Here is a 26,380-nt window from a genome sequence, read left to right as displayed (position 1 = left end):
CACACCAAGGACATCCACAAAGAAGGATGACAATACATAGTAGTACTATTCAGAGGTGACAAATAAGCTTTGATCTACGCCCTTGAGAGCTATGCTGGGAGATACGAGCTGATCATGAATTCTAGAAGGGTTGCATTTACACAACTCCTGTTGTGGCGAAAAAAACAGTTTTAGGTCTGAGGTGGGACTATAAAAGAGGATTGGATATTCAGGATAATTCCTGGAATCTTTGCTTAGTTGAGGGAAAACTTCTTGACATGGAAGTCAATTTGGTGTGAGAGATGATTATATAAACTCCCATATTGAAGGCTCATCTATGTTCTGTGCACTGCAAGCCTCTTCTCTTATTTCAAAGAAGGATCATTGCTTAGAGGGCATGTGGAATCTTATGCAGGGATGCATATTCCGGCATGCTCAGGCATCCACAAATTCCAGGGAGATTATACTTCAATTCTTGGATAGGATTACTTTTAATTGTGGTCACCTGTCTTGTCAATGGTGCAGGCTTAGCTTCCTCAAAATCAGATCTAGATGACAAGCTTCATGTGCACTTTCTGAGTTTAAAATATTTTCAATATTCTGACTCAGAAATTGTGTTCAAAATGTACATACACTACGATCACAGATTAGGCTTATGTTTGATATTGTCCAGTGGAACTTCATGCCCTTTGTCATAATGGTAATGCAGCTTTGATCTTGTCCTTGTAGATGGAAGAGAAAGTCAAGGAAATCGTGGAAATGAAACAACGGACCCTTGCTGAAGAGAGCCAGAAGACGTTAGAGGTTTTGAAGGAAAGGTGTGTAAAGAGATTGCTTTTAAATCCTATAGTAGAGCTGATTTGGGGTTCTAATGGTGTGTCTTGAACTATCGATTTATGTTGCGAGTTTCTTGTTCACCTTGAAGTGATCTTTTCTACTTCACATCTCAATTGTGCTTTTATTGGTGTGCTTCAGGGAGCAGTCTCTACAAGACCAGTTGCGTACAGCAAAGGAGAGTGTGCAAAGCATGCAACGTCTTCATGAATACGGACAGAGTCAGCTTTTTGAGTTTCGAGCACAATCAGGTTCCAGTTTTTACGCTCATTTTGGGAACATTGTGGTGCTTGTTGAGAACATTGATTAAACCTGCTTTTTAGCTGTCTCAATGCATATGCTTCTCCTTTCATGAATCGGTAAGGGAAGGCAGTTAAAAGTTTCTTTTGAAGACTCTCATACTTGATGTGTGGGGACGACAGAGGAGGAGAGGGCAGCAAAACAGGCAGAGCTCAATCTATTGACAGATGAAGTTGAGAGAGCTCAATCTCGGTTAGTGAGCCTTGAAAGAGAAAAGGTTTGCGTTGGCTTCAGAAGACCTCCCTTTGCATATATTAATTTTTCTTAGTAGGTAAATTGGGCCTTTTCTTTCTGTGAAACTAATAGATATTTTCTTGTGGTCAAGAATGAAATATGCTAGGTATTTTCCTTAGATATAGAGCTTCTAGAATTTTCCATCAACATTCTCAAGTTTCCTTGCTGATTATGCTGGATATTCAAATGCAGGATCAGCTAAGGTCTCAACTGCAAGCTGTGAATACCCGGGACACTCATCTTCAAGAAATGTGATTCTTCTGGCCCTTGTATCATTTTCTCAACATCTGAATTTGAATTCTTAATGGAGTTTTGATGAAGTTCTCTGTGGATTTCTCTATCACAGATTTCAGATGAGCCAAACATGAACTTCCACAATCCTTATTCTGAGAATATAAATTTGACTGTCTACGTGCATAATGACTATGGTAAATTTATACCAGTACTGTAGAGCATGTTTTTTTAAAATTCCTGTCCACCTCTGCTAGCAGCAACTCAGGTTTACAGCTTATCTTTGTGTTTCATGGACCACACACGAGGCACATCTCCATAGTTTTGATGTATCTATCGAGTATGAATTGCTGCCGCACAACAGGTGCTCGGATTTGATACTCTTTGATTATATGCAATGAAAGGTCTTCATCTTCTAATCTACCAAGTGACCCGTGACAACGGTACATCACCACATTCGAATAATTTGGAGCAAGAGAAATGCAGCTATGTACAAGAATGCTACCTCATGTTTACTTTTTACTACTGGTAATATCAAACATGCATCCTTGAAGTTACACAATTGCAAAGCCAAAGCTCATGCAGGGCTATGTACATTGCATATGGACTGTGTTCGTCAGCCCTGATCTTAGCAAAGCTCTTGAATGAAGCGGTCTGCATTGGTTTCCCTCACACCTAGACTCTCAACACCATTGTCCCGATCCATAAGGCATGGATCCCATGATCCCAAAAACTATGTACAACAAGACTGTTATGATTGTGCATGTCATGTCCAAGATTTATGCCTCAGCTCTAGACACTTAGGTTAGTCAGTTTGTGACCACCAAACTAAGATTATGATGCACTTGAAAAGTATATTGTGAAGATTGATGAAGCTTTGTCAAGCACCGATCCTTCTCTCACTGAAATTGTCAATCCACTTACAAGGACATCAACTCTTGCATATGTGGCTTAGAAGACTTTGAAAGATCAGTTTGAAATAGCAAATGATGGAAGAAGCTTACACTTCAAAATTGGTTGTGTTCCCTTCAAATGAAAGGTGGTGAATCCATCACCAATTCAAGGATCAGTGATATCGGAATTCAACTTCTCAGCATTGGCAAGACTCCGAAATCATCAGTTTGACAGTAAGAGGTTTGCCAAAGTTCTATTATCAATTTGTGACTTCTTTGACAATCAAAAGACTTGTGGTATATATATAGATTTTGGAGCCCGTAAACATATGATGGGAAAAAAGTATTGGTTGTCATCATTCCAAGAAGCAAATGGAGATTGGACACATTTTGCAACAATGCACAAAGGCAAGTTGAAGGCAAAGGTTCTATAACAATAGTAGAGCATGCTTGTATGAAAAGAGACTTGATGATTTGTCTATGTTGATGGTATTGGCAAAACTTTCCTCTCATTAGTGGTTTAACTTGAAAAGTTAAAAAAGTCTTGGTTAAAGGTGTCCATATTTGACAAACTCAAAGGTAACCAAAAGTTGCAAAGAGAGATGTCTAATGTCAGCATTTCAGAAGACATTTTATTGAATGAGTTATTTGGGCAGATAGCATTTCAACATTTATCTTTTATGCAAAGGAGCTTACCCAAATTTTGTGACAATTGTATCATGGGAAGCATTACAAGAAACCATTCTTAAAAGCAATTGGATAGCCAAAGATCCATTAGAATTTATTCATGCAAATGTTAGTGGTCCAATGAAGACTATCTCCAGTGGCAAAGCCAAGTGCTATGTTAGTTTTGTTGATGATTTCTCCAAAAAAGACATGGGTCTGTTTCTTGAAACACAAATGTGAACCATTTCCAAATTCCACAGAACTCAAAGAGAAAATGAAAAATCAATTTGAAAAGAGAATCAAAACACTTTGCACAAATTTGAGGCGGAGAATTCACTTCACACAAATCGAGTTAGAGAACTCAAATCAGATAAGCTCATTCAAATTTGCAAAAAGCATGGCATCAAAAGACAAAATATAGTCAGATATACTTCCTAGAAAATGGAGTAACTGAAGGAAAGAATTGAACAATAAAAAATATGGCCTATGTAGAGGTCCAACAAAAATTCCGGTAGAAGCAATTCATAGATGAGTTATTTATTAAACATGAGTATATCTGGCAGAGCATATCTACACACACAATAGTCATCTATCCCACGAAGATCCTTTTATGCAATTGGGAGAGGAGTCAGGACATAGCGAGGTTTTCTAAAGAGCATGCAATTATCTTGGCAGAGGACTTTAATGCGAGAACGGCAAGGCATCATTACAATGGAGGGGAGAGACCCCACATGGATGGAAGAAACAGAAGAGGATGATGAAGAAGGAAAGGGTTGGGAAAGAACATTGAAGGGCACCTCGTCACCCTATGTGATTGCTTTGGATTGCAAGTTTTTAATGGAACTTCATATTTCAAAGATACAGAAGGATACACCTGCAAAACCCCTCGAGGATCAAGTGTGATTGACTATGTGATCGTGAGCCCGCATGGAAGGCACATACTCAAGTACCTCAAGATTAAAGGGGAGACTCTCGAGTCGGAACATAGAGCAATGTCTCTAGGCTTCATAGGAATAAGAGATGCTGTAAAGAAACAGGGAATTACTGCATAACCAAGGCAGAGATTGGATTACAAAAAGGCACATATTTATGAGAGGAAAATGCTATCTTCATGCCACGAAACGAACAAATACATAACAGATTTGTTGTATACAACAGCCCAAAGACGCTTTGATAAAAGCAAAGGAAGGAACAATGGAATGCCATGGAATCATTAGTATCACGAGGAATGCAAAAATGCAGATAGGGCTTGGAAACTAGCAGAGACATAGCTCCATACAGCGAGGGCTTGGGAGGGATAGGAGTTCCCCACCAAGATCTGGTTCTACCATGACCACTCCCTGAGGGTCTCTGAGCACGGTCTCGTCATCAAACCTCAGTACCTTGAGGATAGGAGATCTCACATGCATCGAGGACCACCATCGGTTATTTGCGAGTCTCATCACATGAGCTGAGGATTGAAGCAGGGAGAGCTACAGGCATACACAGAGAGCAGAGGATCTGCACACTTTGCCAGATGGGGGAGATTGAGACAGAGGAGCACTTTCTATGTGTCTGCCCAGTCTACTATGAGATCCGAGGGAGATATCGCTACCTCTTTCAGAAGTATATTTATAAAACATGAGTATATTTGGCAGAGCATATCTACACACACAATAGTCATCTATCCCACGAAGATCCTTTTATGCAATTGGGAGAGGAGTCAGGACATAGCGAGGTTTTCTAAAGAGCATGCAATTATCTTGGCAGAGGACTTCAATGCGAGAACGGGCTCAATGCAAGGCATCATTACAATGGAGGGGAGAGACCCCACATGGATGGAAGAAACAGAAGAGGATGATGAAGAAGGAAAGGGCTGGAAAGAACATTGAAGGGCACCTCGTCACCCTATGTGGTTGCTTTGGATTGCAAGTTTTTAATGGAACTTCATATTTCAAAGATACAGAAGGATACACCTGCAAAACCCCTCAAGGATCAAGTGTGATTGACTATGTGATGGTGAGCCCGCATGGAAGGCACATACTTGAGTACCTCAAGATTAAAGGGTAGACTCTCGAGTCGGAACATAGAGCAATGTCTCTAGGCTTCATAGGAATAAGAGATGCTGTAAAAAAACAGGGAATTACTGCATAACCAAGGCCGAGATTGGATTACAAAAAGGCACATATTTATGAGAGGAAAATGCTATCTTCATGCCATGAAATGATCAAATACATAACAGATTTGTTGTATACAACAGCCCAAAGATGCTTTGATAAAAGCAAGGGAAGGAACAATGGAATGCCATGGAATCATTACTATGACGCAGAATGCAAAAATGCAAATAGGGCTTGGAAACTAGCATAGACACAGCTCCATACAGCGAGGGCTTGGGAGGGAGAGGAGTTCCCCACCAAGATCCGGTTCTACCATGACCACTCCTTGAGGGTCTTTGAGCACGGTCTCGTCATCAAACCTCAGTACCTTGAGGATAGGAGATCTCACATGCATCGAGGACCACCATCGGTTATTTGTGAGTCTCATCACATGAGCTGAGGATTGAAGCAGGGAGAGCTGCAGGCATACACAGAGAGCAGAGGATCTGCACACTTTGCCAGACGGGGGAGATCGAGACAGAGGAGCACTTTCTATGTGTCTGCCCAGTCTACTATGAGATCCGAGGGAGATATCACTGCCTCTTTCAGGAGGGGCATGGCTTTGGTCCACTTACACGGCTGATCCATTTTTCTGATCAAGTTTGTGCTGGGCTCTATTTGACTAAGATGCGACAACAGAGAGATATAGTGATCGACAGACCAGAGAGCGACAGAGATTGATGCTACAGGTCACCAAGATCGACAAAGCATACATACTTGTTATAGATCTATGCATCTGAGTCAGTTGCGGGTGAGGCTGAGGTAGAGGAGCTTGATGAGATGAGAGCATCATGGATTAGCAGTGGGAGTCTCCACCATGATGCTGCCAGACGAGAGACATGCACTCCACGTGCGACACGGAGTGGGACCAGAGCACACACGATCGAGGTCTGGTCTATTTCAGCCCTCCTCAAAGGTGACCGTCAGAGTCGAGGCGTCACCCTTGAGGTAGCCCATGAGATACAGAGATTGAGGAGATCACGCCCTCCACCACATTGGGAGATAGCTTGACAGACACAGATACGAGAGCTCCTCACATCTCATCAAAGAGCCATCAGTTTACGTGGATATATGGAACCTGGGCATGTACTCGGAGCGTTAGCTCTGAGCACCTGATATTTTGGTACTCTACTTTTTTGTTCCCTAGCTTAGCACTTTAGCTTTCAACAAGGGCCTTAGTGAGCCCTTTGCTTCTGCCCTTAGTGGCTCTTGCAGACGTTAATACATCTTTCTTTCTTTCTTTCTCTTACCCCCTCCCCCCTTTCCGAACCCCTTCCCTTCCTCCTAGGCCTTCCACCCTCCCAGCCCCTCCACGACTGCCCGCCAGCCACCTCTGGTGGCTACTCCACTTTGATCGCAAACGTGCGACACTAGCTCTGCTCCACCTTGCTTGCGGACCTATGCCACCAGCTCTGTGTCACCCTTCCCTTGGACCTGCACCACCAGCTCCAATCCAAAAACCTATTGCGGACTTGCGCCAACAACTCCAGAGGGCCTTGGACTTGCGCCATTAGCTCTAGCCCTCCAACAATTAGTGGCGATTGCTTGGCTGCTCCAACTGCTCATGGATGTGCGCCAACCCCTACAAACTGTAGAGAATCTGTTGCGAGGCTATTTGTATTGCTCACGGGGAGCCGTGCCACTTGTACAATTTGTTCCAACTGCACCCCAAGCCTCCACAAATGGGGCGACTTCTCTAGCCTTTCATTTTTTTTTGCCGAAAAAACAGTACTAATTATATTACTTCGAGAACAAGATACAAGAGGTCAGCTTATAGCTGACGGGCTGCGTTCACAAATCGGACACAGCCCTAAAAGGTAGCATAATAAATCATACTCTCACGGAGGGATAAGACGAGTGTGAATGAATAGCCATCGGGGTGGTGAGTAGTGCCACCAAAGGCCCTGCGTAGTCTGCTCGAAGAAGAGGCCCTGTGTGTCCCAAGCCCGGAGGAAGCGTCTCCGCTTCTCCTGACCGGCCCGGGAGTCTCCCTGAATCTGGTCCCACTGGCCTCTGAGGGTATGAATAATCTCACTCCAAATCTCCGCCATGATCTGGGCAGTCGATAAGGAGGTGCCACCGAGGATCTGCGCGCAGCGCGAGGTCCAGATGTGCCACCCTATAATGCTGCTAATAATCTCCCAGACTGGCTGCCTCTCCCGAACTCCTGTATCAGCCTCTGCTAGGTGCTGCGGGATACCCTCGAGCGGTCCCCACGTCCCCTGTGTGATAAGGAAAGTGGGGTCCTGCTGGCATGCCTCGAATAAGTGATGAAGACCAGGTGCGGTGCTGCACCAACAGAACGCGCCCCAAGTGATCAATCCTAGCTCTGGTGCTGCGCGAGTAAGAATCCCGAAAGTCCACCTCCACACTTCCTGGGCGCGAGTGCAGCTCCACAGGCAGTGTTTTGGTGACTCCTCATCCGCATGGCAAATCTGGCAGCATCCGTCCTGGCCTATCTGCCTCAACCAGCTCCCCACTGGAAGACCTTTGTGGGCAAGAAGCCACAGGAAGTATGAGATCTTCCGCGGCCGCCAGCTCTCCCACAAGGCCTTCCAGAATGCCTGCAAAAAGAACCTGGAAATACCCTGTGCGTACCAGCTGGGTCGCTGGGTGGGGGGGCGGCTCTGCATCCTCCCGAGAACTCGCCTGCCCAGAGTCGTACTGTAGGCGAAGAAGGAAGTCGGCCCCTGTCCTATCACAATCTCTGGCCACCACCACTCTCCTGGGTCCCAATCAAGCTCTGACAAGGCCCGCCCCTCCCAGAGCCAAAGACGCCAAAGCTGCAACTGGTCCTGCTCGATGCTAGGGTCGGTACGCCAGACCTTCCTCAAAAGGCCTACGACCCGAACCCTCTGCCACGGGAGTAGGGGGTCGATGAGCGCATCCTCTCTCCTGAGTCGTCCATCCCCAGAAACCGCGAAGAAGGAGATGGAGGAGTCATCCATACGTCCTGCGATCACCAGTGGGATGCCACGGGGGGTGAACTGTCCCAGCCAGCGGGTGTCACCAGGCATGAGGACCTGAGGCTCAGGTGGAACCAACCAAGCAGCTGGGATCGCACCGTCGATCTCCGTGCGTCTCGCCTGGGCTCCACGTGCACCTCCAGCTGCGTCTGCAAGATCAGTCATCTCCAGATGTCTGTACGTATCCCTCCAAACTTGAAGGGACCGGGCTGGCCCCCTCATCCAGCCGTCCCACCTGATATGTGATCTCTCCCCCAACTGAAGGCCCTCGGCATCTCTGACCTGACCGTTCCAGATAAGCGGCTGGCGATCAATCTCCTCCTGACAGCTGGGAGGGGACTGAATGAGACTGAGGCGGAGCCGCCTCCAAACCATGAGGAGGCTACGAACGAGTGGGGAACGGGGCTGAGTGAGCGGGGCGGAAGTGAAGATCCACCTGAGGGACGGTAGCCACTCTCCACCTCGGCGCGGGACACAAGAGCCGACTCCCTGCTGAAGTAACATCTTCCACGTCTGCCCCCCCGGGGTCAAACCGCGGATGACAAGCTTGCCTAACAAGGCCTGACTCTGAAGCTCTGGATCGATGACCCCCAGGCCACCCTCAGCCTGCGGAAGAATGACTGTCTGCCAAGCAACCCTGGCTCTGGTATCTCTATGACCATCCTCCCCAGACCAAAGGAAGTTCCGAACCAACCTCCTGAGCTGTGCCACGCTGGATCTCGAGAAGCACCAGCAGGAAGCCACATACCAAGCCGTGGCTAGGAGGACCTGGTTAACTACCAAGGCAGGACCTGCGAGAGAGAGCTTAGCAGTGCTCCAGAAAGCCAGCTTCCGTCGGATGGAGTCTAGCACCGGGAGAAACTGCTGAGCTGGCGTGATGTCTAGGCCAACCTGAAAGCCAAGGTATCTAGCCTTTCATTAAGTTGCTCCAGCTTGTCATTCGACTGTTCTAGACCAATGTTTCACACTGAGATGCTGCTTAGGAGGTTGATATAGCTGAAATATGTAAGGATACAAACCTTTAGCAAGAAAACAAATTATGGCACTGTCAAATCAAAGTCTTTTGGGATAGCAAGGAAGTGCAAAATATTGTGCATTATTCTGACATGGGCCTGTGTGGAAGATACGTGAGCAAAGTAGGCCTTGGAAAATTTAATGACCATTTTCATTGCAAGGACGCCACGTAAGGCTACAACAAAAAATTTGAAGTTTTGATTGAGTAAAGCGACGTTTGGAAGCCACAATTGTGGCAGTGCTAAGTGAGAAGACACATGTAGAAAAAAACACTTGCGGAAGTGAAGAAGCAAGGGGGACGGATAAAGGAGCAATGGAGGAAGGATAAAAATAAGTGGGAGCAAGAGAAGGCGGGGTGGCAGTAAAAAACCCAACGATCAAGTAGGAATCATAAGATTTTCTCCAAGCTTGTGAAAAAGAAGATCAACAAGGTTGGGGGTGCGGTGATTCTCACAATGTAGATGTCCAGCTGGGGAAAGATTTAGCAATAGTTGCAACGGCTGACATGCACGACTGTGTACAAGGCTCTAAGACGGTAGCTGTCCTTGGTTTGTATCGAACGTTTGTTGTTTTATTCATCGCATATGACATGTGTTTCATATTTGCTTGATTTGAATAACACTTATGTACTTCATTGTGAGCCGCAACCACTTCCCGGAAGCAATACTATTCGACTTTCTATGCTCTCCTTTTTGTGGATGTAATTGATTGTGATTTGTAAGGCTCCTTAATTCATACTTCTTGGTTCAATCTCTTGGTTGACTTGCTATCTCCATTATGGAGTTTCGATATTTATTGATGTGGCATTGTGCTCTCGTATGTTTCTGTATTTGTGCTATTGTTTTAGGGAGGTGGAAAAACATGGGGATTGTGGATAGATGCGTACTCTTCGTGCTTGTCTCCTTGTATGTTGACTCTAGCGCTGAAGACTATGTATATGCTTATGTTTATATGTTTATATTCTCAAGTGTATATACTTATATTCTCGTGTTTATATGCAAATGTTTAAAATCATTTGTACATGGAATTAGAATCTTACTTCATTCATTTATGGATGCAAAATCTTATCCTAATGCAGAGGAAGATGATACTTTATCAAGGAAGGAGACGTGTGCACAAGACACATTGGAATCCTTTAGTAAGAAGGATGAAGTGGAAGAAGCCCCCTTGGGTCAGAATCTTAAAGACTACAAAAGTCCTTAGAAACACCACAACTTCTACAACCAAAACTACATATAGTTTTTCTCGCCATCCTACACTTATTTTTCAGAGGATAAAAATTTATCCCAATGTTTAGCTGTTACAATTGGAAAATACTTCATGACGATGAAGTGGAAGAAGATCTCTTGAACAGAACAATTAAAGACTCACCATATACCCCAAGAGAACACCCTTTCTACAAGAAAAGGTTGACGAGCTCGAGAATCAAGATCGTTCTATAAGCTATGTTAGTTCTAGGTTAAAAATAAAATCAAATAAATTACATGAAAAAGCTATTAATTTATGAAGCAAATCAATGCTTACGACTAATTGATCCAAGGAAAAAATGTTAGAGTAATCATGATCAGCGAGGATGTGCCCTGAGACATAGTCATTTGCAAAAAAGCTCATGCCAACCAACTCCACGAACTGTTGCTTTTGTTGCATCTTGTGGGTTGCGACAGTGCACAGCCTGCAATGGGATCAGAACGATTCTTTGCATGAAACAATCCAGTAGAAGAATTGATTCGAGGGCAGCTGCATGATCCGTAAGAACTGCACACTCCAAATTCTCCACAATTGCTGGGAAGGGCACAAACCAAGTTGCCCGAAAATATATCCTGATCTATGCCCCATCAGTAGTTTGAAAATTACCATCGGAATCGGGCCGGTTAAAAACATCACTGCTGTTGTCGTTGAAACCAACGGGGATGATGAAGGAGCGGTTGCACTCGGCCTTTCCAAAATTGGGTTCCTGCTGAAAAGTGAGGATTCCTCCACCGGGCTGTATAATTCATGGTGATGTGGTATTGTTCTTGTGGAAAAGAGGATAAAATCCCATCACATGGGAAGGCAGAGCGCTGGAGGGAGTGGCAACGCAATAATGAAGCTTGACCATTAATAATCTCTCTCTCTCTCTCTCTCTCTCTCGCTCGCTCGCTCTCGCTCTCTCGCACACAAAGGCCAATGTTTACAAACACAACTTGAGAGTTACATCCGAGGATAAGGAAAAATCTTGCGAGCTTATAATAAAGAGCTACAAGGGCAGCCAGAAGAGGGCCACCGTACATGATGAAGGTTTCACGAGCTGCAAAAACCCAGTGAAGACTATCTTAGGCAAAAAAAATCCCTCTTCTAATGCTATCGATGCACCGTGAAAGATCAGAAATACCGATGTGTATGAAAATTATCAAGGGTTGACATATGCCATGCAAATGCGAATTCAGATGCCCTAGATCAAGATTTTGAGAACACGATTTTACCAAGTGTGAAGCAGAGCTTTACAACCTCAAAAAAGGTAGGGGAATTCCACTCCCCTCACAAACCAACACAAAGATGTAAAAGCATCCAGCTTAGGGTCGCAAGGTTGCGACATGTTAAGAAGGAAATTATCAAATAAAAAATAGGAAGTTTCTACTCCGTGGCTTGCCACAGATTTCCGACTAGTGAATAATGAATGAGCCCTGAAGGGCTCCCTTTTACAGGCTCCAAAAGAGCCCCAAAAATAACCGACTCCATCAGCAAACTTTTGTATTCATTTGCTGACCCATATGGCCACGTGGCAGCATGCCACTGGCCCAGCCCCGCGTCTCGGGGCATTACCAGGTCTTTACCTGGCCGAGACACCTTGCCAAGCAGTTGCAAATCTGCTCCTGATCCCTGCCTTTGTTTTGGACCTGCTCCAGCCCTTCTGTACCAAGTTCAGCCCTGCTCCAGCCATCCCTACATGTCCGTACATAGGCGTCTGTCATCCAGGCCTGCTGCTTGTCCTCCTGGTGCAGTTCCATCAGGCTCCACCTGCTCCAAAACTCCAAAACTCCACCTGCTCCAAAACTCCTGACAGGCTCCCAGATGCATCCCAGCTGCTGTCAACTTGTTCCAGGCCACCGGACCTACACCAAACTGCACCGTGCTGGTCCTGATTTTCAGGTGGCTGTTCCGGACAGGTTCTGTCCTCCAGGGAAGGGTCCAGTCCTCCACAATAGCCATCCTAGTACACAGGTCCATCCCATATAGAACTCCAAAATACCTAGACCATGAGCCCAATGACCTATCAAGCAAACACTCCCCTGCCTTCAGCACACTCTGTTCACCTGTAGGTTGTCTCCTCTGCATCATGATTGGAGTCCATTTTCTTCTTCTCCGCCTTAATGTCCTGGTTTATCACAGCATAAGTATCTCTTCTGGTGTTTTCTCTTTTTCTTATTCTCACCGTCAGAAGCATCCCCATCACTCTCAGATTTAACATCCTTTTTCTCAGAAACTCAGTACAAGGACCTGTTATAATGGATGCTCAAGTATGTGTGGGTGTGTGGATTTTTATGTGTGAGAGCACATGTTTATGCTGTGGCCTACACCCATTGTTGGGCGCTAATAATGTGAGTGGGGATGTCATAGTAGCTAGTCTTGCTATGTGTGATGGGGTTTATGGTTTTCAACCTTATGAGTGACTATTAGGAGATTGAAACTGTACTATCTGTTTTTTTTAAAGAGGATGAGTTTGGGCATGTTCCCGGATTCATCTAGATATATCCTTCTACTTGGGCTTGTCATTGCCAAGCTTGCCCTTGCCTTTGCCACCGTCCTTGGCATAAAAAGCCTTATCATTGGCTCCGTTATACTTCATTTCCCGAGCTTCCTCATCCACAAGCAGAGGTACTAGTATCTCGAAAGTAACCGGTGATGTGACAAAGATCTTGTAGCTGTTGAGAAGCATACCAAACAAGAGCATAGCCATCTTCGCCGAATTTGTTCCTTGACCAACTTTTGAGAGTTTGTCCTTTACCACCTATGTTTTTGTGAGGTGGTCTGTACTACATCCCCCTCTTCCATAGTCATGCTGTAGAACTCCGCCTTGAGGTCTAGAATCCTCAGCGTTGTTATACACCTCATACATATTTTGCAGTATGGTCCACGCGGCAAAGATATTGTCTGCCAATTGAATCTGTAAGAGCACCAAATCCGCAGTGGTGGCAATAAAAAATGGCAGGGCCTCTGCATCATGCATCACCCAATTCTTCAATGCTATGGTGTCTACAAGTACCATTGTTAGAATTATTATTATAATTCAGCAATGACCAATGTAATGTAATAAGTAGGTTAGGGGCACTTTTCCCTCATTTAGAGGTTTTTCCCCCTAACCACAGTTAGTTCACTAACTATGGTTAGTGAAGGATAAGGTTTTGTCACTTAGACAAAACCCATCCCACTTCTTGTATTAGTCACTTCTTCTATTGCAAGTACTACGTTCAGCTCTCTTGCTTCCTGCTCTCTTACTCTCTCGTTTCTAACATTTAGTATCAGAGCCTGCCTTCGCTTTCGGACCTAGAGCCCATCGTCAAACTCTTGCCTTTGCCCCTGGACTTCTGTTCATCGCCTGTTCATCGCCCTTTTGGAGTTGCAATTTCTTGCAAAAATTTGGGGCTTTTTGCTTTACACAGCAATTTCTTGCATTTTTGGGGCTTTCAGGCAATTTGCCCTCTTTTGGATGCAATTTCCCTGAAGAAATTGGGGCTTTTAGCATTCTGATGCAATTTGGCAGTGTACAAGCATTTTGGGACTGTGGCAGGCCATTTTGGACTCATTTTGAGTGACATTGTAGACATTGGCAAATTCTGCAGTGTTTTTTGGAAGTTTTTGAGAGCATTTGCAGGACAAATTGAAGTGCATTTTGAGCCTTTGACAGGCTGTGACAGTATTTGTCACTGTGGGCATATTTTTCTTTGCAGATTTTACTTGTGCATCTTACATCCCAGGAAGGGATTTTACTTGTTCAGTTTGCTGTATTTTTGAGTTTATCTGGCAAAAATGGCATAGAACAACTCAAATGAGGTGTTCGGGGTTCTCACACAAGAGGACAAGTTGGATGGCACCAACTACTTCTTGTGCAGTTTCATGGTTCGCAATATCTTAGTTGGCAAAATTTTTTGGGATTATGTCAATGGAGATGAAGAAAGACCAGATACAACGCCTATACCTGTCACTCCTACAGCTGGAGGCAGGGGTAGAGGTACAAATACAGCACAGGTGATTGGAGCAGCTGCTCCAGGAGCTCCCACAGCAGAGCAGAAAAGATGGGACTGTAGAGATGCACAAGCTCTTTCAGTAATTTCTCTTTCTGTCAAGAGGTTCATTATACCTCATATTCGGTCATGCAAGACATCTATGGCAGCTTGGGTAATACTGGAGAGTATGTTTGCAGCAAGAAACGATGCTAGAGTTTCCTTTCTGAAGCGAGAACTTTCCCATACACATATGGAGGAGGGAGATTCCACCTCATGAAGCTTCAAGATCTCAGGGAACAATTGCTAAACATTGATGAAGTCATTCCGGACTCAGAGATGATCTCCACCACTCTGAAATCTCTTCCTAAGTCCTATCTTGGTTTCCACACCTCGCTGAATTTGTCATTGAGGGGGGGCAGCAATCCTCTCTCCTTTCACGAGTTGGTAGGACTTCTGTTGCAGGAAGAACAAACATGCATAAATATGGCAACCCGGGTTGGCGAGCATGCTATGCTTTCCAAGTTCAAGCCCAAGGGTAAAGGGCAGCATAAGCCACATGCCCATCAGCCCACACATCAGCATAAAGCTGATTCTGGACAGCCTTCTTATAAGGCACAGGGTGATACAAACAAGCAAAAAAAGAAGGGCATCTGTCATTATTGCAAGAAGCCAGGTCATTATATTGGAGAGTGGAAGAAGCGCATAGCCAAAGAAAAGAAAATGGATTCCGGTATGGCTGTATCAGATGCATCAGGTCCACATTGCCATGATGGAGGAGATGTTGCAGCCAACTTGGTTGAAGAGCACTATGCCTTTTTGACTTGCACTTCAGATTTTTTAGTGGGTAGTTCAGATACTACAGCCACTAATGATGATGACCCATATGCTTTTTTGACTTGCAGTTACGATCCTTCAAAGGATGAATGCTCTTTCAGTGTTGATGAAACACTACATACTTGGTATTTTGATAGTGGTGCTTCAAAGCACATCACTTCCAAGAAAAATATGTTTGTAACTTTGCATTCTTCACCCACCAAGAAGAAGGTAACTTGTGTAAATAATTCTTCTCATTCAGTGTGTGGAGTGGGAGACATTATTCTCACATCCACTGATGGCACAGATTTCAGAATATCAGATGTACTCTATGTGCCAGGTATAAAGAAGAATTTGCTTTCAGTGTCCTCACTCAATAGAGGAGGATTTCAGGTTGTTTTTTATGATGATAAGTGTGCAGTCAGAGACAAAGAAAATGAATATGCTTTCAGGTTGTCTGGCACTTTGTATCGGGGTCTTTTTCAGCTTGATTTATATGAAAAAAGATCCCATCTTGCATTATCAGTTAGCACTCCCACTGCTGCGATGCACAATGCGGAGTTATGGCATGCCAGGTATGGGCACATGAGCTATGGCAGCTTAATGACACTTCAGAGGCATTTTATGGTTGATGCATTACCTCCTTTGGAGTCGCCTCCTCCTCATGCATGTGAAGGTTGCATTCTTGGCAAAATGCATAGGCTTCCCTTCAAGAAGAATGGTGCAGTGAAAGTTACAAGAAAATTGCAGCTTATTCACAGTGATATCTGCGGTGCCATGAGGACACCTGCTTTTGGTGGTTATCTCTATTTTGTTACATTCATAGATGACTTTACCAACTACACTTGGGTTTATGGTCTCAAGGCAAAATCAGAAGTGTTTATGCATTTCAAACACTTTGTGGCTATGGTTGAAAATGAGACAGGACTGAAGGTGCAGACACTTCGCACATATCGAGGGGGGGAGTACATGTCTCATGAATTTGAGACATTTCTGAAAGAAAAAGGCATTATGCATCAGCTTACAGTGAGGCTTACACCTCAACAGAATGGCAAAGCTGAGTGGAAGAATCGCACCACCATGGAAATGGATAGATGCATGCTCACAAGTAAGAAGTTGCCTCACAGGTTTTGTCTAGAAGGCCTCATGTGTGCAAACTATATTTTAAATCGGGCTCCTACAAAGGCTTTGAAGACAATCACTTCCTATGAGGCATGGCATGGGAGAAAGCCTTCAGTGGACCACTTCAGAGTTTTTGGTTGTGTTGCATATGCCCACATGCCTGTGGAGTTTAGACACAAGTTGTCAGATAAGGCACTAAAATTCAATTTTGTGGGATATAGTTCACAAAGCAAAGGCTATCGTCTCTACAATCCTGCTACACGCAAGATTTTTGTCAGTAGAGATGTCATATTCTCTGAAAATTCTGCACATACAAATGCTGAATTTCAGATTCCGGCCTCTTCAGATGATGTGTTTGAGGGGATGCTTCCTATAGCATTTGGTTCCCCCGCTGAAAATCAGAATTTACAGCAACCTCCGCCAGCTCCACAAGTACAGATTCAGCCCCCAGCTGAATTGGTACAACCTCAGGGTGTGGATGAAGTTGTCAGGCAAGAAATTCAAGAGATACACGCAGCCAAAACAGTCCCGCATTGGTTGCTTCAGACTCTCAGGGAGAAAGAAAGAAAGAAAGAAAGTTTATTAAAGTCTTCGGAAGACCGATGGGTCTATGAGACTGTGAAAATCCTGATACAACGAGCTGTGGTAGTGGAGCTACTAAACGAGCGTCCATACCAATGCAAAATGCAAAAAATGCAAAAAATGCAGAATGGCAGTACTAAGTCCTAAGTACAACGTAGTCATGTCGATGGTCGACTATATATCAATCTCAGCATCATCATCAATATCATCATCATCCCCAGCAACATCAAGATATCAGGATGGATGAGGCAGTGGAGGCATGAAGTCGGCAATAGAGTGCTGTCAGCCACTCAGAGGTGCAGCCCTGGCACATCTCTTGGTCGTAGCTCTGCGTCTAACCAGGGCTACTGTGACCCCCGTCGGTCGGGCTCCAACTCTAAATAAGGAGGGGATGTCTCCAAGTGTGATTTGTGTGTCGACCCTCTGTCTGAGCTATCCGGGTCACGGGCTCGGGTCACGGTCATGTGGAGGCCTCGTCTCGTTGGGGTCCATGTGATCTAGCTGAAAGAACTCCGTGATAGAGCTCTGAGAGGGATCAACCGACGAAGAAGTCTGCTCCTGTCTCCGTGCTCAGAGTATCCTCTCGCGGTGTCTAAGTGCCTCATGAATGAAACCTGCCAAACACCGCTGGTGTGGGTAGGAGAGGAAATGGGCTAAAATCCCATAACTATCTTTGAAGAGGCAGTGGAAACGTCCTCGGATCTCATAGTACACTGGACACCTGAAGATGAAATGCTCCTCTGTCTCAACCTCCTGTATGTCACATAGTGTGCATATGCGCCGCTCCCTAGGTAGTCGCTCTGCTCTGCCGCTCTCGATGCGAAGTCTATGTGAAGAGACCCGGAATTGCCCAAGAGAGATCCTCATCGAGTGGGGTAGGTGAATCTGTGTGTATCCAGGTGGGTCAATGAAACCCTCTGTGATATGTAAGAAGCGATCTCTGTAGAAGCTTAGCTTCACTGGGAGTTCACTCGGTTCCAACCAGGTCCGAAAAGTGTGTAGCTGTAGTAGATCCTCACGGATAACCTGGTTGACCTCGTGTGATAAGAGGGGAGAGAACGGAGCATCCATGCTGTACTGGAAGGGAGGTAGTCTATCCATGTGGAGCCCCAGTCGCTCAAACCATCTCTCTGTACGTGCATACCAGCACCTCTGATCTCCTCCTGCTGCAAATGCCATAGAAGAGGATAGAGCTATCCATGGTAGCCTGCTAGGCCCCGAGGTATAATCCCCATATTCCTAACTTAGTACAGATATGTGATGACCTGAAATGTAGCATCTAGCTGTAAAGGGGGTGACCCAAACTCAGCCTGAATGATTTGGTGAGGAACAGATGACTTACCACGAATCATCCATGATAGCATGAGAACTTGTAGCCGCTCCACACGGGCCCACTCTGTATCCGACAAGTCTGGCCCCCAACAAGGACTGCCGTACATCCCCGCTGGGCGAGCCAAGGAGTCAAAAAGCAATCCCTTGGTGCATGGATCCTGAAAGTGTGAGCGAAAGCACTGCCTCTCTAGCCTGGCCAATGAGGCATACCCTCTACTCAAGCGTGCCTGCATCGCGGGTCTCATAGTGAAGCTCGGTCCGGAGAAGATAACCCCAAGATAAGTGTATGATGAAACTATCTCAACAGATGACCCCGCAAATGTGAACTCCATTGCCTGGCAGAACTCGTAGTGCAGTAAGGCACATGGAGGGAGCTCATTCAGTTGCATCAGCTTATGCAGATACTCTTCTTTATGAGGAGGAGCCTGAGACATTTGAAGAAGCAAAAGATAATGTGCATTGAACGAATGCCATGCACGATGAGTTGCAGTCCATTCATAAAAATCAGACTTGGGATGTCGTGGATTTGCCACCAGGTAAGAATGCCATAGGTACACGGTGGGTTTTCAAAGTCAAAACAAAACCAGATGGGTCCATTGATCGGTACAAGGCAAGGCTGGTTGCAAAAGGATATGCTCAGAAAAAGGGCATAGATTATGAGGAGACTTTTGCTCCTACATCCAGGATGACAACCATCAGGTCAGTTATAGCCATGGCTGCAAATTTTGAATGGAATGTTCATCAGTTGGACATTAAAACAGCTTTCCTTAATAGAGACTTGTTGGAAGAGGTTTATGTCAAACAACCTCTGGGCTTTGAAATTTCAGGAAATGCACTTCAGGTATGCAAGCTGAATAAAGCTTTGTATGGCCTGAAACAAGCCCCACGTGCATGGTATGCCAAAATTGATGCCTTTCTGACCAGCAAGGGGCTGCACAATAGTCCAACTGAGAGCACCCTCTTCATCAAGAAGGATGGGGGGGATATTCTGGTCATCATTCTTTATGTAGATGACATGTTGCTCATCGGATCAAATGAGGAAGTAATTGCAGATTTCAAGGCCCAATTGAAAGCTACATTTGATATGTCAGACTTGGGCTTGTTACATTTCTTTTTGGGGATCCAGTTTATTCAAGAGAAATGTGGCATTGTTATGTCTCAGTCCAAGTATGTTCAAAAGCTCTGGACAGATTCAACATGCATGATTGCAAGCCTATGTCCACTCCCATGGAGCTGGGGCTGAAGCTTACAATGCATGATGCGGGTGAATCAATTGATGTCACACTCTATAGTTAGGCTGTTGGATGCCTCATTTATCTCTGCAATACACGACCTGATATTCAGTTTTCAGTTTCTCAGGTGAGTAGGTATATGCACAGCCCAACGATTATGCATGGGCAGGCTGTAAAACGCATCTTCCGTTACTTGCACGGTACAAAGTCTTTTGGCTTGATGTTTCCCAGGGGGGGTGACTTGCAGATGCATGCTTACAGTGACTCAGATTGGGCTGGAGACTATGATACTAGGCAGTCCACCAGTGGGAATTGTTTCTTTCTAGGACATGCTTGCATTTCTTGGTTGAGCAAGAAACAGTCTACAGTGGCTACCTCCTCATGTGAAGCTGAGTACAGGGCAGCTTTCACAGCGACAGTTGAATGTATTTGGCTGCGTCGTTTATTTGCTGATCTTCATCTTTCATTGGAGGTTCCTTCTCCGATTCTCACTGATAGTCAGAGTGCTATAGCAGTGGCAAAGAATCCTATGTTTCATGCTCCCACGAAGCACATTGAGGTTCACTATCACTATGTCAGAGAGAAGTTGCATGTAGGAGAGATCAGTATGATCTATGTGTCAACACATGACAATGTTGCAGACATCTTCACCAAAGCACTTCCACGTGAAAAGTTTGAGGCATTTCGTAGTGCCGTGAACTTATATCCTTTTGGTGATTTATCATTTTCTTGTACATGACATTGGCACTGCAGGGGGGTGTTAGAATTATTATTATAATTCAGCAGTGACCAATGTAATGTAATAAGTAGGTTAGGGGCACTTTTCCCTCATTTAGAGGTTTTTCCCCCTAACCACAGTTAGTTCACTAACTATGGTTAGTGAAGGATAAGGTTTTGTCACTTAGACAAAACCCATCCCACTTCTTGTATTAGTCACTTCTTCTATTGCAAGTACTACGTTCAGCTCTCTTGCTTCCTGCTCTCTCACTCTCTCGTTTCTAACAACCATCACCGTGGCCGTAGTCGCAGCAATGAGGGTTGTGGTCCCCTGTGGCATTAGCTCCACTCCTATCATAATCTCCCAAGCTGATCTCCCCACCAGGTGGCTATGGACCTTCATCTTCCATAGAGATCTATTCAACTTGCCCATTTCCCCAAAGTTTGGGATAGGATATCTTGCAGCCATAATAATGAATTGAAAGAGATAGAGTAGAAATTTTGTACACCTACCTGAATTTGAGTCATTGTAAACATCATCTTAAGTAGTGTATAGTTATAAAAGAAGTGGTGTAACCCATCATGCCCTGGATGTTGTTTGTGCCTGTACTTTACTCTATTATGCACTCCTCGTCTCTCAAAAAGGCCAAAGTGAGACTCGTGTTGAGGCATTAAGAAACCAAACGCACAACTATCATAAAAACTGTAATCTCACACCTTTTCATTGTCAAACTTGTGCTTTAACAGTAATAAAACACTACACTATATTCTGTTAGCTATTTACAAGTATGTGCAAACATCCACTTACATGTCTATGCTCTTGTTCATCTTTTGTATATTTAATGTATTGTCCAGGCAGGACATTGATGGAAGCAACAATCTTGAAGCTTCTCTAGTGGCAAAGGACAAAGTCATTTCAGAATTGCATGTTGAGCTCCACAGTCTTGAAACCTTGCTGTCAACAGAGCGGGAACAACATCTTGCTGAGTTGAAAAAGTTGAACGCGTTGGTGAATGAGAAGGTAGGTGCTTCATCAGATAAGTATTCAAATAAAGAGAATTAAAAATTGTAGGCTCCCTTGGGGATGAAGAGGATGGGCAGCCAACTAATGTGGATATTTCAAACATGCATTGGTGAGACATACTATATGATTCATATTCAACAATATAGTTGGATTCTGATACATTATGATGCAGATAAAACGAAGCAGAATACACAAGCAAAAGAAGAGAGTTGGATGCAACATGCTTACAAAAATGTGTAAAAGCCCTAGCCCAAACATGTGTGTCATGCATTGTGCAGGTGGTAATCGTGGAAGAATTGCAGAAAAGTTTGGATGAACGACCAACCACAAAACAAGTAGAAGATCTCCGGAAGCAAGTAAAGATTTTGCAGGTACATAATTTTGGGGCATAGTCTTTATTTAATCATGCACAAGATTGCTATTTTTCAAGAAACAAAGAGCAAGGTAAAAGTAAGGTTTTGTCGACAATTGTAGTATGTTTTATGTTTTTCATTTTCCTTTACTTTTACCCCCCTTGCTCCTTCCACTTCCCTTAGTTGATTCTTTCACACATCTTCAGCTTCCAGACGGAACAAGTATATCTAGAAGTAGCTCTATCACTTATTACTACTGAATTTACTATAATTTTCTCCTTGAAATCAAGGATGCAACAATTGAAGAATACAATGGAAGCCTCAACCAAAAACCTTGGCTATAACTTGGAATATGAATATCTGGAACCAATACTCAGCAAAGAGCCAAAAATGAGATGTAAATGATTATGTAGCTAGCACAAGTCCTTCCTCCACAAGCACTTCCGCATTAGTAACAACAAAATCAGTGATAAATATCAACTCAACACATCCTAAACCAATGTAGGATCAAGAACCCGTCATCTGCACATCTAGAACTGAGAAACTCTCCTCCACACAAAATTACATATAGTAAACTGTCAAATGTTGTCGAGAAGTCAGGCACAGTACAAGGGTTGGGACAAACCAAATTTGTCTTGGATGCAAAACATTGTCTCTAGTGATTATCCTAGGTGAGAACTAGTGCAAAACATCGGCTCTAGTGATTACCCTATGTGAGAACTAGGGCCTTAGATGTAATCTTTGAAGAAGAATCACTCTCAGGCTGTAGGAGTTGGACAAAAATAGGACAGAAGGCTCAAACATGCTGTTAAGAGATGTAGGCCATGCAAGGGTTGTGCAAATAAAAAATTGGTTAGATCTTGGCAATGGGTATACACTATCTAATGTGCATGTGAGTGATCAAGGAAATCCCCATTTAGCTAGGATACGCTCAAAGGTTAGTTGGTTTCGAAGATCACACCCGCCTCACAGTTTATAACTCAGCGATCTGAAATTCTCCTCATTAACCTAAATATTATCGCCTAACACACCGTACAGAGTAGTAGTTCTCCTATCATCCACTAACTACATCTATCATCACCTCTGATATAAAAGAACCCATCGTGTGGCCTTGTCACTTCCATTCATTGGAGTTTTCAAAGATTTATAATCCTTAAACCTCTTAAATTATCTTTTAGATATTTCACCTATGAGAGTGTTTTCTTGCCTTGAAGATGCCACACTTCATTATCCAAAGAATAATGCATGAGCCAATAATTGATCATTTCAAATGACGTGGGCAAGTCTTCTTTAATATCTATCACAAGTGTGTCATTGTTTTTGGTTACGAGTATATCATCAACATACTAAACCAAATGCACCAAATTTGTACATTTTCTCAATAAATAGAGATTTGGATTTGACAATGCTCTTTCTTAACCAATTCTGAAGTGTTGATCTATCTTGGCATACCAGGACCTATTTCAAGCCATATAGAACCTTCTTGAGTGTGCACATAAGATACTTCTACCCTCTGTCTACAAGGCCTTTAGGCTGCTCAACATAGACCTCTTCTTCTAGATAGATATATAAAAACGCAGATCTCATATTCATTGTAAAGATGGCCTAGGCTTTCTATGCTGCAATAGTACACACCATTCTAGTAGTGTTTACAAGAGCAATGGATTCAGAGTAGTCAATATTCTCAACCCAGCTGTATCCTAGTATCCTTTTGCCACCAACCTTACCTTGAACTTCTGAACCACCCTATAGATTCATTTACATTCTTGACCCTATAGACTCATTTAGTGCAATTCCTTGAATGATTGAAGCTCTTGCTTATGATCCTGCATCTCGCTCATGAATGTTGCATTTGAGAAATTGGAAAATTTCTCAATTATCTTTTTCCACCCTTTATGACCTCTTGGGTCCTTGTATGGTTATTTTTAGGTAGGTCTATAACTTACAAAGAGATTTAAATACCATTTTGCAAGTTTCTTCTCAAGAGAAGCAAGGGGAGATTGGATCTAGTTGTTCATCCTCCTTTCCAAGACTTACAGCAATTGGGTGCTGTTTTATTGCATTCTAGCTTGATAGTCATTAGATTCATAAAAACGTTTTCCTTGCTAAGAATCAATTTTCTATTTTGCATATCATACAATCTATATGCATTTGGAGTATGCACAGACAATAGAAATGCATTTATTAGATTTGGCATTCAATTTTGTATTCTCATCTAGTATATGCACAAATGTGTTGGAAAAGTCACCTCGCCATCTGTAAGCCTAGGATAGCATGGGGGAGGTGTACTTAGGGATGATGTGGCTGCCACATGGGCATCACATTGGCTGCCATGTGGGCAGCATACAAAGAGCAAAACATGATGACATGGGGCTGCCACATGGGAAGCACATTGTGGGCAACACATAGAAGGGTATCTGGCTGTTTAGAACACCCTGGAGCAGATTCGGAGACGCGTGGGTGCATGGAAGACTGCCAGGAAGTGGCGCAATGCCACGTGGCATGTTTTGGAGGCTACTCTGCATGTACACAGCTTGGCATGGGACTTGGCACAGACCCAGACCACATCCACCTGCCTACGTAGATGATCTGGAGCAGCAGATGGCAGTGTGGAATGACTCAGAGGGACCCAGGACAGGTAGCACATATGGAGCTGTAGCAGGTGGTATTACAGGTCCAGGAAGCCGGGACATCAGCAGTAGTGAGGCACTTGTTTGGAGAATCCTTTAGGCCTGGAGCAGGTCGGGGCAGGGGCAGGGGCAGGAATGCTTGGTCCAGTGGCTGCCTGCCATGTGGCTAGGCGGAACCTGTAAGACTCAGGAAGAGTGCCCCTCAGGTCGGTTTTACAGACCAGGGGGTGGTTGGCTGAGTCAGCTCATCTAGAACCCCAGTCCGCCAGTTTGGGGGGCGCCCAGCCCCTATAAAAGGGAGCCATTGGAGGCTCACAAATCATGGCCATGAGGAGCAGATCGGAGCACTAGACAGCCAGCCTGAAGAACTTGTCGAGGAACAGAGAAGGTGGCAGACAAGAGAGTATAACTTATTCTTCAAAGCTAGAATATGAGGGGTATTTTATGTTGCATATGCGTCCTGCGTAAACTCATTTCACAAACTAGGTTGGCTTGGTCTAACGTTGGATATCTATAAAACTAGCTATAGTGGCTTTGTTCTTTATCCCGCTCTAAAGGCTCATAGGACTAGAATATAGCCATCTTACTTTTCCATCACATCGTAGATTTGTGTAGCCTTTCTCTCATTGCCTTTTACTCTAGAATTTGCTAGATGTTGTAGCTTTTTCCTAGAGCATTTTTCTTCCACATCTATGGTTGGTTTAATATGAATATTTTGGAAGCATTTACGCTACTCTTTCTCTCCGCTCTTTTACAATTTGTAAGATTACAACTCAGTGTGCATCGACAAATGTTTTGAAAGAGTCATGCTGCCTTTGCGGCGGGAAACGCTCGTGGAGCCTGGAAATCCTCAAGAAACATAGCAAATACTATACGAGAATACACAAACTTTCAAAACTCACAATCAGAAGTGCTAGGTACAATCTCCCCCCATAGGAGTGGTACTCTCCTTCCACCTCGTATTTATTTGAATTATGATTCCATAGCATACGAGCAAAAATCATACAAGCTTCATGTACATCTCAAATTGGAAAAAAGCCCCATGAATCACTTCCAAAATAGCTTGCTTTTTCTAAAAATAAACGTGTCTTTTCCTACTATAGTTAATATGCTTACGCTAAGCCTCTAATGTTCAAAATTGAAATATGTACATGAGCATTTGTAATATCAAAAATTAAGCTTAGCCTAGTTCATCCCCTCATCACTTGGCCTGCACCTACGTGCCAAAAATACAACGAATCATGCTCATCAAATACTATCAACCATTTAAATACTCTCCCCCTGAATTCATAACAATCAATAATAATGAAATATTTCAAGCATAGAATAACCTTGGAATTAATCACCACAATTAATCAACCTTTCCGTATTTCAGCGACACAAAATCAATAAATCACTAATGGATGGTACACACATGCGACACATACATAAAATCGCATAGATGATGCGTACATGCGACACAACCATCATCGTGTAAGTGGTGTGCACAATGCCACACACTCATACATCCGTAGCCGTATATCCAGCCATATAGGAACACACATGTATCACTACGAACAGCGAGCACACATGCATCAGTTACGCAAAAAAAAAGCTAGATCTCGCTCTACTAAATACCGAAGGATTAAATTAATAGAGTTGCTTGGTTGTCTAGTTAATATTGGATCATTGGTTTAAAGTTGTCGATAAAGGCAGTCCATTTAATGTGCCGATCCAAGATTATTGGTTGAGTAAGGAGATGTCTAAGGCTCTGGTGATCGGTCTTAATGAGTTACTCAGAACCCATAAGATAGTGCTTCCAGAGTTTAAGGGCATGAACTACAACAGCTAACTCTTTGTTATGTGGAATAGTTTAGTCCCCCGCTGGTTTCAACTTATGTGACTCGAATGCAATTTATTGTTTGTCTTGTATGAGCACAACCCCAAAACCGTGTCCACTAGCATCAATGACAATGACAAAGATAGGTCTCGTGAAGTCCAGCATGGTCAAAATTGGTGTTTGGTCATTGCCTCTTTAAGTCATTGGAAAGCTAAAGTATGATGCTTGCCCCAAGAAAACAAGATTCTTACGTAGTAGTTCGGTCAACGGATGTGCCTTGTGCGAGAAGTTCTTAACACA

The 26,380-nt window shown here is 43.9% G+C and overlaps 1 protein-coding gene across 1 annotated transcript in view; it reads left to right on the top strand.

The window, feature by feature from the left end:
* LOC147886693 (protein CASP-like) overlaps positions 1-26,380 on the top strand; it is a 70,478-nt gene that overhangs the window by 27,432 nt on the left and 16,666 nt on the right. The window contains exons 5-10 of the mRNA XM_087395160.1: positions 709-797; positions 955-1,064; positions 1,236-1,330; positions 1,540-1,598; positions 21,110-21,275; positions 21,557-21,649. Of these exons, the coding sequence (XP_087251286.1) occupies positions 709-797; positions 955-1,064; positions 1,236-1,330; positions 1,540-1,598; positions 21,110-21,275; positions 21,557-21,649 (612 nt within the window). The remainder of the gene's footprint in view (positions 1-708; positions 798-954; positions 1,065-1,235; positions 1,331-1,539; positions 1,599-21,109; positions 21,276-21,556; positions 21,650-26,380) is intronic.

Source organism: Dipteris shenzhenensis, chromosome 24 (assembly GCF_047967505.1).
Source record: "Dipteris shenzhenensis isolate YYH24624 ecotype China chromosome 24, Dip_SZ_1.0, whole genome shotgun sequence".
In the NCBI taxonomy this organism is placed as follows: domain Eukaryota; kingdom Viridiplantae; phylum Streptophyta; class Polypodiopsida; order Gleicheniales; family Dipteridaceae; genus Dipteris; species Dipteris shenzhenensis.
The sequence above is the reverse complement of the archived record's forward strand: the minus strand, read 5'-3'. Positions and strand labels throughout refer to the sequence as shown.